The sequence below is a fragment of the Primulina eburnea genome, chromosome 2, assembly GCF_022965805.1.
Source record: "Primulina eburnea isolate SZY01 chromosome 2, ASM2296580v1, whole genome shotgun sequence".
In the NCBI taxonomy this organism is placed as follows: Eukaryota; Viridiplantae; Streptophyta; class Magnoliopsida; order Lamiales; family Gesneriaceae; genus Primulina; species Primulina eburnea.
This window is the reverse complement of record NC_133102.1, coordinates 936,961-954,127: the sequence shown is the minus strand read 5'-3', so window position 1 is coordinate 954,127 and position 17,167 is coordinate 936,961. Positions and strand designations below refer to the sequence as shown.

Sequence of the window (17,167 nt, the reverse complement as noted above, 5' to 3'; positions counted from 1 at the left end):
TAGCATTAAGAATCTGTCGTCGGACATTGGGTCCCATCTTTCCGGCCAATTAGCAAGCTTGGGAATCTGGTTTCCCCCAGTACACCTGGATTTTTTTTCTTTTTTCCAAAATTCAAGAGTAATAATATTTGGGGTTAAAATAATAGAATCATGTGCTTTGTAAATTCGTTTTAAGACAAGCATTTATATCTTGTCTCGATTTCGAATTTGTTAACACGACTTCTTTTATCTTCAGGCTGCATATCCTATGAAAATATTGGAGAGAAACCCTTATCAACAAGATAAAACTTGTGTGATTACTTTTTATGCCAAGGGGGCGTTTGGTTGGAGTGATTAGGTGAGTTTATTTTTTTTAACCCACTTAGTCATATGTTTGACGGATGATTATTTAACCAAGTCTATCCCTCTTATGAATGATTATGTTATATTAGATAGGTTAAAATAATACATTCTCACCCCCTAGGATCATTTATCCAACTCTTAATCCTTCCTATTTTTCAATTTTACCCTTCTCTTATATCCAAACTCACCACCACTTCCCGCCACGACCGCCGCCACCGACCACCGACCGCCGTCGCCGTCGCCGACCCACCGCCGTCGCCGAACCGCCTGTCGCCGGACCGCCGCTGCCACCGACTGTCGCCGCCACCACCGGCCGCCGACGGACCGCCGTCGTCGTCGCCGTCCGGAGTGGAAGAAGAAAAAAAAAATAAGAAAGGACAATTTTGTCTTTTCATCAAAAAAATCAAAATTATCCTACACTTAAAAATCATACCAAACATAACATCATATATTGCATTCCTACCACAATCATTTTCTTACTAATCATTAGTTTATTTTATCCTTCAAACCAAACGCAGCCTAAGAGTATTATTTTTTAATGTGAATATCAGTATAATTGACCCGTCTCACAGATAAAAGGTTCGTGAGACCGTCTCACAAAAAACCTACTCTATCAACAATTGTATTACCACGTCTATCTACACTATATAAGGTTTAAATTATCATAAAAGAGAAGAAAAGACATAAAAAAATGTTATATAATTAAAGTGTTTTTAATATTATTTTTTGTCCATTTTTAGTGAATTATATTTGCAAGTAAATTTCTTGTTGTGTGGTAATTTTTATCTTAAAAATATTTTGAAATATTAAGAGGGTTTTTTCAATTCAGAAGGCAATTAATCACCCTCAATTAACATGTGACTCCCCTACTTATATGATCAATGTTCTTAATTTTGTGTGGGCTGATTACTTAATTAATATTAATATAAAATAAACGACTCGGTAGCTGTATCAGGCTGTCTGTACTTAAGTGAAATTTAATTAACTATTCATTGCCCATAAATTCCCAATCTGAAGCTGTTTGCACTAAATTTGCTCGTCGCATATTTTAACAAGGACAACTGTGTGAATCTGTTCTATGGATTTTTGCATTTTTTTTTGAGTTTCATTAATAAATAAATAATATATGAATGAAAAATTCGTGAGGCAAAAGATGGATGATCGTATATCAATTTGGTGGACATTCATTACAGCAAGTTCGCATGAAACTTGCAACTTTGGTTTTAAGACATATATGTCATTCATTCTCACTTTGAGAGATTGAAGTATCTCATTATTACCCAATAATAACTAGGAAATAATGTAAGATAAAAACTGAATGAAGAAAAATAAATTGCCAACTATATAAGGGGACTTATGGAATTAAAATATGAGTAAGTTTTTTGTGAGACGATCTCACGAATCTTTATCTGTAAGACAGATCAATCCTATCGATATTCACAATAAAAACTAATACTCTTAGCATAAAAAATAATATTTTTTTTATAGATGACTCAATTAAGTGATGCGTCTCACAAAATACGACTGTGAGACTGTCTCACACAATTTTTTAATACAAATCTGTTTTATCTCATCCAAAATGATACGATATCATTATATTTTATTTCAACTGAGCAACATATTAATTTTGTTTTCAAATTCTAAAGTACTTTACCTAGTTATTAAAAATAAGCAAAAACTTGTGTGAGACGATCTCACGAGTCATATTTTGTAAGACAGATATTGTATTTGGGTCATCTATGAAAAGTATTACTTTTTATGCTAAGAGTAATATTTTTTATTGTGAATATCGGTAGATTTGACCCGTCTCACAGAAAAAAATTCATGAGACCGTCTTACAAAAGTCATACTCTATAAAATATATACATATTATCTAATATCATTAACCTTATATATATTAACATATTATATTATTTATTTATGTTTTCCACGACCCAAAAAATGTAGTATAAATATAAAATTGAAATAATAAATAAATGTGAAACAAGGGGTTGGAAGAAGGGCGACTGTTAAATCTACATCTTCTCTCTCTTGCTGCGAAATTCGATTAAATCGCGGATCTTTCCCCAAGTCTTGCCATCTCTGTCTTCTCTTTCTTTCAATCCAAAATGTTCCCAGCTTTTCCAGGTGCGTAAACAGATACACACACTCTGTGAAATTAAATAAATGTATAATACCGATACATACATGTATTTATATATATAATATATATGTTTATACGAGTGATGTATAAGTTTTCCTGTTGTGTCCAAGTATTCATCATCCCCACAAGATTCTTGAAAGTGGACTGATCACGTAGTGGTCTTTAAAATTAAAATCTGAGATTTTTCGAGCTCCGAGGTTCTTGGGTTGTCTGAAATCTTCATCATCCCGACCCTTGATGCTTGGGAGTTCGATATGTTCTTAATATTTGTTGTTTTGGTTGGTTGCCTGCCTGTGTGAAAAAGAGTGAGATTTTATTCTTGTTGAATTTTCGTCCCTCAATTTCAGATCTTTATGCTGTTCTTTGGTTCGATTTATTGTTCTGTTTGATGGGTTTCAGCTACTTTGTTCCTTTTTCTGGTTTTTTTCCATTTTAGAATTTTATTTTATATTATCTATATAATCCCCTCTGCAACTGCAATCTTTTGGTGTACGGTTCCAACATTTGAATTCCCCATTTCGTCCTTGTTTTCTGCTTTTTCAGAATTTTATATCACAACCCATAGGTTACTTCAAGTGGTTAAAAATCCTTTTTCTTTATGACTACTGCAGAAATTGCTTCAAGAATTGCGATGGCTAATATTAAACTGGATTTGTTCCAACATATTTTTTACTTGGTTATGATTAAGTTCAATGGTTTCTGGGTCCTTTTCTGAAATTCTGGGCTTAAAATTTGGATGGGTTTTTTTTGGTACACATCGTAAAAAGGTTCCTTTTATGGCAATGGGATCTGCTTTTTCACATCTCATCATACCTCATAAAATAATAATTGAACTAATAATCAAGATTCTAATTGATATTGAGAACAATTATGGTTATAATTATAGTGATTATTGCACATCAGTTCTTAGGGTATAATGAAATGGTCAACTGTATGATATCAGAAATCTAAGTTTGTTTCTTGATTCTTTCCTGAAAAGAAGAACCCATCATAGAGAATGTGTGCGTGATGATATCAAGTTCAGATCTTGTCTCTTTTGCCCAAATTTATCTTTAAAAAATTCGAAACCTTACATGTTTGTCTGTACTTTTTGCTAACATAAGCAAGTTCAGGTAAGAATATATGATGGGGTTTCCTTAAAATACCATTATTAAAATGCAACACTATTAAATTCATTGTTTGTTTTCCCTTTTATTTTTCTCCTATGCAGCATTGTTTTTGCTTTGATTGGATCGAAAGATGGAGGGGGAGACATTCTCTGGCCTCGGTAATGTGCCACAGTTGGACGGCAAGATCTTGCAGACTTTTCAAAAGAGTTTTGTCCAAGTTCAAAACATATTAGATCAGAATAGGCTACTAATCAATGAGATTAATCAGAATCACGAGTCCAAGATACCTGACAATTTGAGCAGAAATGTGGGATTGATTAAAGAACTGAACAATAATATCAGAAGGGTGGTCGATCTTTACGCCGACCTGTCGAGTTCCTTTACGAAATCCGTGGATGCCTCATCTGAAGGAGATTCAAGTGGTGTTTTTAAATCTGGTGGACACAAAAGGCTTAGGCCTTCTTGATGAACAAAGGAACGGAAGGATAAGGTCCTCTTCCGTTCTTGATTCTTTTTGCATCGTGGAGAGACAAAAAATTGTCAATTATGTAAGTTGAATTTTCTCTAGTTTTTTAATTGTTACTCCCACATTGTAATTGTGCAACTCCTCATCTAATTCAATTAAGATATTTGTATTTTCTTCTCATTTTCCCTGGTCTATTGATTTGTTATTCACTTGCTTATTCTAATTCCTGCTTCAAAGAGCTGGTAAATCTCATGTAACGCCAGATTTGTGGGCTTTTAGCCATTCATTTATGCAAGTTTACAAATTTTCTGTGTGTCTGTTCTTTAATATAATTTCTCCTCGAGATACCAACTTTATTGACACCCATTTGGCCTTCCTTTCCAACTGAGTATTCTTTGTTCAGAACTCAAAAGCTCAATTTTGCTAAAGGGAAGCGGTGGATAAAGTTTTCACACCTTCGATTTGTTTGTTCATCCATTCTAATTTTAAATGTATAAAAGGATTCATCATTGTGTAAATCTGCTTAGCATAAATTTATTGATCATTTGGTTGGAGGAATCATTCAGTTAGAGGCATTTTGTATGTGTTGGAAATTAACAAATACGACAAGAAACCCCTCTGAACACAATTCAAAGAAAGCTGCAGCTTTGGAGTATCTTTTCAGTTTCCAGTCTCTCTCCCACTCACAGGAACAGAATCTCAGACATTTATTTGTTTATTATACATAGAAATTACTCCAGTTTAAATTGAAATCAGGATACAAGTTAAAATACCTGCTTTTTCAAGGAATATCCTTGTATTTCTCTGCAACACCATGTTGCATGGCCTACATTTTGTACGATTGAAGCATTCTCCTCCAAATATTCAATTTTTTTAAAAAAATCTGAGTGGATTGAGGAGAATAAATCAAGAAATAACAAAAGCATACAGTTCTAAGAGACGGAAAGATGCAGATGAAAGTGACCCGAAGCAACTTTACAAGGGAACCTTTTTAAAATGTAACTCAGTTTTATTCAGTACATGCTTATCCTTTCTTTACTTATTTGGCTCCTTGCATTTCCTAATAAAAAAATTCCCAATTTCAGATATCAATTTTTAGATTACTATAAAATAATGGTGTAAGTTTCATCATTCTAATAAAATACTATATAAATTAAAATGAATTAAAATCACGATGTTATGTAGTACTTTTTAAATATTTATGCAATAAATGATAACTTTTTTTTTCTTTTTTTTTTCCTTGTGGATATGGAGTGGCTCCCGGGACGTTGATGATGCTCCTAGACTACATTTTTCAGTGTCAATTGATTGGTAGGGGGACCACTGAGTTTACACTTGGGGGATGATAAGATGGTCGTTTGTCCTTATTCATTCATTCCCTCTTTCATTGTTTTACCTTTGTTGGTAAAATTTATATATACATATGTTTATTATTCTAATTTGTTGAAAAATCCAAATTTCTAAAAACCATCCAAACTAAGTTAGATATCTCCCATAATTTTAATAAATTATCAAACAACAAATTAAACAGCACAGATGATTTGATAGTAAGAAAAACATATTCAAAGCATAAACCACAAGGAATAATCCAAAGAGATGGAAATAAAAGTCAGAAAAGAAAGTGTGAGAAATCTCATTATTTGGCCTTAACCTCAGGCTTAGAACAACTCTAATCACAATTTCAGGAGATGGTCTCCTGGTTCTTTTAGTAGACTTCTTCAATTCTTCATTGTCTTTTTTCTTGCCTGGATTCTTTGGGTGCATTATTTAAATAAGTCCAAAGAAGCGCCAATACATGCAACGACCAAATAGATGTAAAACAATAACAAAAATTGTACAATGAAATAATACCCAACTCCATGTTATTTATTAGTATGCTACTTTTCGAGTGGCAGCAAATGCGTCAATATGGTCAAAAACTGTTTCATGAAGTTAAAATATACGGACAGGTTCAAAATGTGAAGAATGAGAAAGAAAAGTGAAAGGTAAATAAGAATATAGACCATAGTCAGTATCCAACTATCAAAATTCATCCCTGTATCAATCAAGTCTGGTGTTGCCGTTGCTGCTCAGACATAGCTGATCTGTACTTCCTGAGGGAGAAGTCTGTACATAATACCGAGCTCCTCGAGTATTCTCTTAAGTTCGAAAACGAGATCAGATTTGCGATTGCCTCTTTCTCCGGAATTTTGAAAGTTCATAGTATGATTAACACATACTACTGCCATGTTCATCTTGTGAACATCAACAATTTCTGTAAGCTGCACGCTGTGATTGGGACGCCACTGTTGAGACTTACTCTCCAAGTATCTGATGATCAAAGGCACAAACAATTAGGTGACTGATGTGGGGCATCGAAATACGCAACAGAAGAACAAAACAAAATTAAGAAACAAGATCATAGTTAGAATCAGAACTGAAGGTACAACTCATATTGTCTTGTCAACAATTGAGTAACGTGTTCTGTGGAATTGACTTAATGTTGTTTGAAGCTACATTCACTGGCGAAAAAACAATATATCATAGGTGAAAAGATTGAGACAACATACGCTTCTATTTTAGCCTTCACATCTGCTATTTTCTCTACTGAAGTCCACTGAATCACCCATTTCTGGACTTCGATTGAAATTGCTGATTGGTTTGGTGGCCAATACTGAATTAGGATAGTATATCTTTACATTCTCAGGTTTCAGAAAGATTGTGGTCAAAACGTTCATCTCATCAGCCACCATCTGCGAAATTTTCAAGAAAGAAAATATATGATGGCTTTAAATGGACCGAAATGTCTTTGCATATGTATACATATCCAAAGAGAGGTTCATGCATGCCATCAACTCACAGCGATCACCGACATCAAAAGGGTGCATCACAAATACGAATATCATGGCTTCAAAACTATTTTAGCAGTGTTACCAAACACGAAAACAACAAGTAACATCTGAGATGTAACAAAAACCAAGACTTTGTTGGTTGTGATTTCCATCAGAAGTAACCAGACTATAATTTCACAAGAAGTATAATTCCTGAAGCAATCTTATTAAGCTCCTCGATAGCTGTTCTGGCATCGTTTAGGGAGACTGCTAAGCATTTCCGTTCATTATATGCTTTCCTTCAGACAATGTTTTACAACATTTCTAAATATTCCCTTAGCTGCAGTCTTTGCCTCAACCTCACTCATAAATTCTCTCTGTTCTCCCTGTTCTTCATCAACACTGTCATCAAGATAGTTGTCAATCCTGAATTCCTCATAACTTTAATCAACCCTCCCATTGTCCAAGCGACACCTTCTCGCGCCTAATGTTGTAAAGTTTATCCACATTAATCACCTCCCCCTTTTAACCCGCCACCGTGGCGGGCTTACCTGTTTTGACAACTCTCAATATCAACATAATTAGATTTGATGCTTACAGAGTGAAACCATATTTATTTATGTAGTATCGGGTTGGAACTTACGAAATAGAAGTCAAGCTGCGTCGGGGAGAATGGACCTGAATATAAGAAATCAGGTTGTTCAGCAGATAATTCAAAGATTGCTAGATATAGCATAACAAATCAATTTACAACCTCTACCTATGGTGTAATTGAGAGAAGAAACGACAGATATTATCTTCATCCCTTTCTCTAACTCAGCCGTATCAACTCCAATTTGTCTCTATCGGCACTCACAGTTCGCAGCACATAAAATACTCACCTTTTGGATTCTCGGAACCACTTATTCAATATTTGGTTGAAAATATAATTGGTTTATCAAAATTATGAGTAACCATCCAAAGCTTATCTTCATATCAATAATAATTTAGAGTCAAATGTTAAAGTTGCCTCGGAACTTCCTACTCTTATTGAGCTTAGGAGTTTTTCGATCATTTCTTTCTATTCTCACTACTATTATAAGTAGTCTAGCATAAGATGATTAAATCCTCTGTTTCATAGAATAAACAAAACCGAACTTCCGGGGAAATAGTTGCCATGGGAGACCGCCCTCTTCTAATGCCGCCACCACCATTTTCCTTGTCACGATCAAACATGCCAATTTTGTACTATGGCCTAGTCGTGGCCGGAAAGGCTGCCGTTGTGCTTGCGCTTTATAATCTCCTAGTCTTGAAATGGTGCACAGATTTCAGCACCAACAGGTACTCCCACAACCGGGAAATGATAAATGATCCGGGCTCGAGTCGGAGTTATCATAATCTTAATTTAGAATTGGTTTTCAGCTTCGAGTACAAGAACGGGGTGGCGGCGCAAGATATGAGAAATGATTCTGAACGCGCTGCCTGCCTGTCTGTGGTCGAAGAAAGTGAGGAAGTAAGGCAGCTACCGATTTGCAAGCACTAGTATATATTAAATTATAAACAATTCTCATTTGGATCATCATTTACCAGGAGTGAATTAAAGTTCATAGGATTTAACAACATAGTTCATGAATCCAATCATAGACTTTTCATTTTGGAGTCTCTCTAAATCAGATATCTCTAATGTCCCAAATAAGTAAATTTGGAAAATAAAGTGTTTCAATATTTGTTTTCTTTCCCCTGCTCTAGTGTATTTTAAACATGTTCAATCAATGATAAAATTTGTTTTTAAGTTATAAATATTAACTAAACGATAAACTGAATTAGAAAAAATATTTGAATGGACTGGCAATAAATTGGAATCGACAGCGAAAAATACTTCGAAAACATAAATAATGAGAGCCTTATTAAAAATACTTCAAAAACATAAATAATGAGAGCATTACCGTCGCAAAATTTTAAGAAAATAACGAGGAAAAAAAACAATTTAGATTAATATGAAATGCAGAATATCTATACTATTATATAAGTGTGAGTCCCTTAGAATAACTACCTTTGATGACACCAAAATATTTAATTCCATAATTACCCTTCTTACTATACTTAAAACCTTTTCAAGTCACTCCATATTTTAAATAGAAAAAATTCAAAATAAAACTTCTCTTTTAAATCGAACAACTTTTCTAAATCGAAAATAATTTCGTGTTAATTATTTAGTATTATTTGATCAAATTAAAAATAATAATAGCACATGCAATGCATATGCATCTTTTACTAGTATATATAATACATTAGGGGTGTGTTTGGTTGAGTGGATTAACTAAGTATAGATTAATAGTCAAATATTTATCGTTAAAATTTTAAGATGTTTTAATAATCATTTTGACCCGTTTTAAGATCCAATTTTATTAATCAAATAGTTATCCATAAAATTGGATCTTAAACCGGATCAAAATGATTATTAAAATAACTTAAAATTTTAACGATAAATATTTGACTATTAATCTATTCTTATTTAATCAACTCAACCAAACACACCCTAAGTGTCAATTCAAATTTATAGTTTGATCCCAAATATACTATCATAGTAATATCTCACTAAATAGATATCATAAAATACATAGTGAACATAATATGGATAAAATACATAGTGAACATAATATGGAAAAAAATAGGTGACATAGCACTTGAAAAATAAAAAGAAAACAACAACCAAACAAGTAAATTAAATGAATTACTCTTTATCCCTTTTGCACTTACCCGTATATAGTTCTTTGAGAGAAATTAGATGCCAAAACTATGATCTCAAATGTAATTTCAAGAAATATCAAACATTTCAATTTTAAACCCTTGCCAAATTACAAATACTCCAAACAACCATATAATAAAGTGGAACTTTTGTGAGTTTCAAAAAAATTAAATTGAGAAATAATGGTTATAGAATTTAAATCGTGATTAATGTTCAACATTAATGGTCATTGATCCATTAACTCAAGAATAAATTAGGTTAGAAAATTAAAGTTAATAAAAATAAAAATAATATAAAATTCAATTTTCGTATATATCATATTATATTAAAATCTTATATACATGTCTCTAAATATTTTTCAATTCGATTAAAATATAAATTTAATAATAATAAATATAAAATAAATAAATAACATAGATTAAATAGTAGTTTGAGGCCCAAGCACCAAAAATTTATTTATTTCTCTTTAAAAAAATTTGAAAGCCCAATCAACGTGCAATTCGTAACAAATTTATTTTATATAAAAAGGCCCATTGAGATTGAAACCTGGGCCATGGCCCATTATATTGTAGTCGTAAGCTGTTGAATAAAAACCCATGTTTCCCTACTTCTTCCGCATCACTCAAATTTTGGACTTCCCTCTCTTTCGCCTGCGAATTTCGTTCGAATACTTATTTATTGGAATCGTTCCTCTCCAGCTTTCCATTCCTCTCTCTGAATTGACTGACAGAAAGGAAGGTGCGTATCTCTTTGATTTCTTGATCGTTTGCCTTTCAGTTACAAGTGATTAAACTAAAAAAGGGACGTTCTGGGAGTATTTTTAGGGAAAAAGTGTTCGACTTTCTACACGTTGGCTTTTTTAGCCTGAGAGTTTGTAAAAATGAATGAGTTTTGTTATTTATGTGGGTTTTCCAAAAAAGAAAAAAGAGGAAAATATTCTTGAGTAGGATTGTTGCTAATTTTCCCTTTTTTGTTGAGACTGTACTATTTGGCATCTGGAGTTTTTGCGTTGTAGCATCTCTCTCTTTCTCTCTGGTTAGATACGAGTGGAAATGCTTGTGTTCTCTGTATTGTTCCAATTTTATCGGATGTCCCCCAAGGGACAAAATGCTCTGTGTTCTACATCCTAATTATTTAATGTTGATTGACCCTTCTTGTCGCTGTTTCAGGTTTTTGAATCAATGTGAAGTTTTGGACATTGGTGGTTCCAGGACCACATCATTCTTCTCTGGGAGGGGAAATTGACTCTGTGAAGCAGCTATGTGTGTCTCAAGGCAGGTAGAGTAATTGGTTGCATGAAACTTCCAAGTTTCTCTCTTATTGAGGCATCTGAATGCAACTCTTAATTATGTTTAATGTCTGGTGGTGATTGATTGGCTTTTTTTTATATATAATGCAATAAAGACGTGCTTGCTCAAACTATAACTTTAGGCTTATAAAATTAAATTTTATGCTTAAAATGTTTGCAATTTGGTTGCAGAGTTTGCATAGATCGGAATGTTTGTAGCCTACGACAAGAAGAGCAAAGTTGTTTGGGGTTAGCAAGGGAACAATCTAATTTAATTTATTTTGCTTAGGTAACTTGATTACTCGGCATTTCTACTCCTGCTTCCATACAGCCATGGAATGCAACAAAGATGAGGCCATTCGGGCCAAGGATATTGCTGAGAAGAAGTTGGAGAATAATGACTTTGAAGGGGCTCAAAAGATGGCAAAGAGAGCACAAAGTATTTATCCTGAACTCGAGAATATTATGCAGCTCATAACCATTTGTGATGTTCACTGTTCATCTGAAAAAAGGTTATTGGGGTCTGACAAAGACTGGTATGCGATTCTCAAAGTTGATTGTTTGGCCGATCAGTTGACCATCAAAAAGCAATACCGACGACTTGCCCTCTTTCTCCACCCTGACAAGAACAGATTTCCAGGTGCGGAGTCTGCTTTCAAGTTGATTTGTGAAGCCAATGCTGTACTTTCAGATCCTGTAAAGAAGTCTTTGTACGACAAAAAGATTAAAGTTTCCTCTAGATATGCTCCAGCAAATGTACCTACTGTGAACAAAAATAAAAAAAAATCTCAATTTCCCATCAAACCTAGATCTCAGAACAGTGTTCGTGGCAATTTGAATCGGAATCAAGCAGCACAGTCCAGTTCCTCTGCAAGACTGGATGCATTCTGGACGGCATGTCCATTCTGCAGAATAAAATACCAATATCAGATACAGTTTGTGAACAGGCTTTTGCGCTGCCAGAAATGCTTAGTGCATTTCATGGCTTATGAAGAGAGTGCTGAGGGTGTTTCATCAGAATCCAAACAGGGCCAGCACGATGCTCAACCCATGACTTCAAAACCCAGCTTCAGTCAACCAGCTGCTTTTACAGTAAAAGAGAATCAGGCCGACTTTAAGATGGACACTCAAAATGAAAATAGAAATCCATCATCATTTACTGATACACATGATAATGCCAACATGAAACCAGTTCAACAAGAACAAGGGATCAACATGAAACCAGTTCAACAAGAACAAGGGATCCAGAAACGAAGTTGTTCTGGGGCTGCCAAGACAGAAAGTGTTGCCAGAAGCAGTAGGGATTCAAAAGCTAAAGCAAGAGGTTTCTGTACAGTGAATTTGTCAAATGGTCATATGGAAGGCAAAACGTCCAATGTGGATGCAGGTGCTAAAGATTTAGATAATAGGGGCAGGAAGAGGGCTGCAGAATCTGGTGAAAGTTTAGATGAGTTGAGAGGAGCTGATGCAAGAAATATGGCTGCTGGGGTAGGTTGTGATAATACTGCAACTGAGATGGATTCTGGACCTCGAGTCCTTTCCCCTCCGAGATCAAGTAGTAAAAGGCAGCATGTCATATACAATGGAAGTGATGGTGATTTAAGAGGAAAAACTGGTGCTGATGCAGCTGAAATCAAAAGTGATTCTGGCAAAGATTCGTATTATACCGTTAATTCAGATGGAGGCATGTATGAAGTTCCTGATCCGGAATTTGGTGATTTTGATAAAGATAGAGATGAAAGTCTTTTTGCTGTTGATCAAATATGGGCTTGTTATGATACAGTAGATGGCATGCCAAGGTTCTACGCCAAGGTGAAGAAGATACTAAAGTCTCCATTTGGATTGAGGTTTACATGGTTTGAAGCTGATCCCAAAGATGAATCTGACAAGAAATGGGTAGATGAGGGGTTACCTGCTGGTTGTGGCCGTTTTGAGCTTGGAAGAACTGAAGAAACTAGGTGCCTTCTTTCATTATCACATAAAATGTGTTGTAAAAGAGGGCAGAAGAGAGGTTCTTTTGTGATACACCCAGGAGAGGGGGAAACTTGGCTTATTTTCAAGGACTGGAGTATAACCTGGAATTCAGTGCCGGATAAGCACGAGTTCAAATACGAAATTGTGGAGGTGCTCTCAGATTTTGTTGCAGGTTCCGGCATAGAAGTTTGTCACTTGGATAAAATTAGAGGGTTTGTGAGCCTTTTCCAGAGAACTAGTCAAAGCAAATCATTTTATGTAGGGCCGAAGGAACTTTACAGGTTCTCTCATCGTGTTCCCTGTTTCAAAATGACTGGCCATGAAACAGCGGGAGTGCCAGAAGGCTCTTTTGAACTTGATCCTGCTTCCCTACCACTGAATCCCGAGAACTTATATTACCCTGGCAAAGCAACGATGGAACGAGAAGACTTAGAACACGGAGTTAATGGTTCTTCTGCTGAATCAGCTAAACAAAGGAGTGAACCTATGATATCCGAGGGTAAGAGTACTCCAAAAGATTATTTCGAGGGTACAGACGGCGAGTCTCTAAAACTCCGGAGATCTCCTAGAAAAATGAAATTTAGTGGGAAGAAAGGAAATTGATGCAATTTTTTGTAGTCGGTTTCTCCAATCATTGGGACATAGCAAATCCCTGACGTTAGTCAGGGTTATGACCCAATACCGAGGTTATAGGATGAACCGCTAGGTATATGCATATGCAGATTTCTGAAAATGGAAAGTTTGTCTTGAGCATGTTCCGTTCTGGAATATGCTCTTCTTTTTACATGTTATTGCAACTGAGAATCACAGTAGTGATGATTCTTGTGAAATAGACAATGTTTGGAAGGTTAAAGATTATTTTTTTTGGCCGAGCCAAGCAGCTGCCAAGATTCCCAAAAAGAGAGTGGCAGGCAATTTACCTTCAGCTTTCGCATGAAATGCTCCTGTGAAAAATTATGATATTATTTAGTTAATCAAGCATCCATAAGCTTAGTTTCAAAATATAACTTTATCGCTCTAAAGCAAAACATTTCTGTGGAGAACTAAATCTGCTAGATATACATATATTAATTTTTTTTTGCCCATCACCTATGATTGATTTCAAAATCAAGTAATCTGAAACTAGGAAAAATGTCTTTCCCAGGAAATGAGACGTATAATTTGGAATCAAGGGCAGCTGAAGTATACACGTATAACAAAATCAATTTATCCAATGAATAATTAGTTGCCCTGTTTCTAAATCAACCTTTCTCATTTTCTTATGCTACGATCAAGAAGACAATTCCTAACACGGCAAAATTTGTCTCACGCAAAATCAGCAACTCATCGTTCATCTACATTCTTGTTTTGGAACTGGGAAAGAACACGATCTCCTTAACAATGCAGATCATACCATGAACACAACCAACAGCTCAACTTGGCTTGATTAAGCAATCCGAGTTTAAGACAAGGTTATCCAAATTCGAAATCAGACAAAAGCAGGTTATTTTGGATTCGGGCTTGAAAAGATCACTTAGTTTTCCCAACCCATATTGACTTGATGTTCAAATCATTCATCCATTTGTTTGATCCAACAAGGGTTGTTCTTCCAAAAGCTTCTGCTCTATCAGCTTCTGCCGCAATTCTGTAGCTTCATCAGCCATGCCGGCTGAACGTACTCCTAGAATTATATAGGAATAGACATCAGGATCATTCTTCCTTCTACTTGAAGTAAACATATGTATAACTTCAATGGCCGTATCCACTTTCTTCTGCTGACACAATCTATGAATAATGAATCTGTAGCAGTTGTCTCTTACTATGTGCTTGTTATCATCCATCACCCTAAGCAATTGTACAGCTTCTTCAACCAAATCTGATCGACAGAACCCCCAAAGTAGGCATCGATAGGTAACATCGTCGGGATCAAGCTTACATCGTACCATGTTACTGTAAACTTCCATTGCTTTCTCCATGAACCCTTCCCTCGCCAATCCATCAATTACAATATTGTAAGTAATTAAAGTTGGTGGACATGTAGTATTTCCCAAGCAGTAAAGAGTTTCAATAACTTCATCCATCATTCTCTCCTTGCAAAGAGCACGTAAAAGTGTATTATAGGTGACTATATCGGGAGATAAATCATGTAAAACCATCTGATCAAAAAAGTCAATGGCACGAGTTAGAAGGCCATGCTTGCACAAACCATTTATTAAAATATTATATGTCACAACTGTAGGACGGTTTGATGGATCATTCATAAATCGTAGGATCTCATCCACTTCATCCCAACATCCATAGGTACAAAGTGAATGGAGAATAGTGTTGTAAGTTACCGAATTGGGTACCATTCCATGTGACAACATATTCTGGACAACCAACATGGCATCTTCATATTTCCCTTGTTTACAGGAAAAATTGATCATTGAATTATATGTCACCAGATCAGGATAACATCCCTCAACTATCAGATCTTCCACAGTTTCCAAAGCACGTGCAACACCACTATATTTGCACACCAACTCAATGAGGATTGTGCAGGTTATTACATAAGGAGGGCAACCCTTACTGAGCTGGTCCTTCCAGAATTGGATGGCCTGACCAATCTTACCACGATCAAACATGCTTCTTATTATTGTGTTAAAAGTAATAACATCAGGAGGGCAACCACTCAAGCTCATGTCCTCCAAGACATCAATAGCAGCAATAAGCTGCCCCTTTCTACACAAACCACCAATAAGCAAGTTGTGTGTGATAATATCAGGAACCCCGCCAGACATAACCATGAGTTGAAGAACCTTAGCAGCTTTGTCTGTCTGCTCCACATTGATTAGGCCCCTAATCAACTTTATGCAGGAAGGAAAATCTGGAATTTGGTTTCTACGTGTCATCACATCTAATAGCCTTGTTGCATCAAGAAATTTCCCACGATAGCAGAAACTCTGAAGAATCTCATTGTTAGTGATTTCATCATTTTTAACATAAGGTCCATCTGAATAAAACTTTGAAGAATAAGAATGTTGACTAGAATTGTTTTTCCCATTGAATTTTGTCTCGACGCCCATCTTATATCCATTCAAGCTCCCCTCTTTTTGGTTTCCTTTGCTCACTCCTTCCAGAGAGACACTAGTTTGCTTCCCTCTAAATGTCAATAGAGAAGCAGTTGCTCCAGAGCCATAGATTTCATTCTGCCTCATATGAGATAGAGTTTTGTCATTACACTTAACTGGACAACTAATTGGAATCCGAGCACTCATACGTGAATGATAGCTAGTTCCATAATTGAGATCTGCTTGACAAGAGGATGATTTCAGTCCTTGCGAATTATGAGACTCAGTCATTGATGTATGTGGTGCAACTGTGTAAGCCATTCTTGCTCCTCAATTAATCCAAATCTAATCAATTTTTACAGCATTGTTAATCCAAAATTTTCTTTTGTGGAGAGCATAAAATAAGGAAAATCGATCTGCAGTCAAAAAATTATATTTCAGGCGAAAAGTAAAAAAAAGAAAAAAGAATCAGCGGTATCAAAACAAATGCAAATAACGATGATATTCTACAATAGCAGGAAAATTCCCACACACACACACACACACACAAACTATTTCCTCGTCCAATCTTTTCGCATTCAATTAGCTATAGAGAAACAAATAAATAGCTCCAGCACAAAAACACCATGAAATAATACTTTCCTCCTTGGAAAGAAAATGAAATTTTCTCATCAGATTCATTTAGAACTCAGTCAATACCACGGCAAATGATCAAGTAATCAACATACGAGCTTCACAAAGTGATAAAATTTCCAGTTCAAATGATAAATATAAGGAATATAAAAACAATTGAGGTTAAGGTATTGAGAAAACTAAGCAAAAAACTCTTCATTTCCACATTTGCAGCTCGAGATTTACTTAATCCCTCCCCACGACTTTCAAAATAGAAATGGTAAAAACAAGGTAGAAGAAGAGAGACCAGCAGCCCTTATCCTATGGATTTCAAGACTTACTTTCATATAATCGAAATCGAACCTTCAAGTGACTGACGTCCGATGTTGTGTACTCTCTGTTTCCAGGAAGCAGTTAGGGTTTATGGAATCTATCGAATTGTTATGTCCGCCGCCGGGTGGTGATTAGATAAAAGGGCTCATCTGAAATTCTCAATTATCTTTTAAAAAAAAATATATTTTAAATAATAATAATAATGAATACTAGTACCAATATTATATGAAGATTTAATTATATTTTATTTCAATATATTATTGATGTATTTATTTATTTTTTATATTTATTAATTCATACACATGAGATTTGTTTTGCAACACCAAGTAGAGA

The 17,167-nt window shown here is 35.1% G+C and overlaps 4 protein-coding genes and 1 pseudogene across 9 annotated transcripts in view; 3 read left to right on the top strand and 2 right to left on the bottom strand.

Annotated features, from left to right (window-relative positions):
* Positions 1-17,167, top strand: part of LOC140816594 (uncharacterized) — an 80,485-nt gene that overhangs the window by 50,327 nt on the left and 12,991 nt on the right. The window lies entirely within an intron of this gene.
* LOC140816636 (protein ELF4-LIKE 4-like) lies at positions 2,317-4,109 on the top strand. Of its 2 annotated transcripts, none has more exons than XM_073176020.1 (2): positions 2,317-2,469; positions 3,696-4,109. In XM_073176020.1, the coding sequence occupies exon 2, from the start codon at positions 3,725-3,727 to the stop codon at positions 4,058-4,060; it is 336 nt and encodes a 111-aa protein (XP_073032121.1). In that variant the 5' UTR covers positions 2,317-2,469; positions 3,696-3,724; the 3' UTR covers positions 4,061-4,109. The 2 variants fall into 2 exon arrangements, with proteins under 2 accessions (XP_073032121.1, XP_073032130.1); XM_073176029.1 differs by lacking the exon at positions 2,317-2,469 and adding an exon at positions 2,489-2,790.
* On the bottom strand, positions 5,927-8,063 carry LOC140823971 (mechanosensitive ion channel protein 10-like; annotated as a pseudogene).
* Positions 10,213-13,774, top strand: LOC140816482 (uncharacterized). Of its 4 annotated transcripts, none has more exons than XM_073175815.1 (3): positions 10,213-10,336; positions 10,768-10,876; positions 11,176-13,774. In XM_073175815.1, exon 3 carries the CDS (start codon positions 11,220-11,222, stop codon positions 13,461-13,463), a length of 2,244 nt encoding a protein of 747 aa, XP_073031916.1. In that variant the 5' UTR covers positions 10,213-10,336; positions 10,768-10,876; positions 11,176-11,219; the 3' UTR covers positions 13,464-13,774. The 4 variants fall into 4 exon arrangements, with proteins under 4 accessions (XP_073031916.1, XP_073031888.1, XP_073031899.1 ...); XM_073175787.1 differs by having other exon boundaries at positions 11,079-13,774; XM_073175798.1 differs by having other exon boundaries at positions 10,213-10,340; positions 11,079-13,774.
* LOC140816500 (uncharacterized) lies at positions 13,808-16,996 on the bottom strand. Its single transcript, XM_073175826.1, has 2 exons — positions 16,843-16,996; positions 13,808-16,305 (listed from the first exon to the last, which is right to left on the bottom strand). Exon 2 carries the CDS (start codon positions 16,208-16,210, stop codon positions 14,414-14,416), a length of 1,797 nt encoding a protein of 598 aa, XP_073031927.1. The 5' UTR covers positions 16,211-16,305; positions 16,843-16,996; the 3' UTR covers positions 13,808-14,413.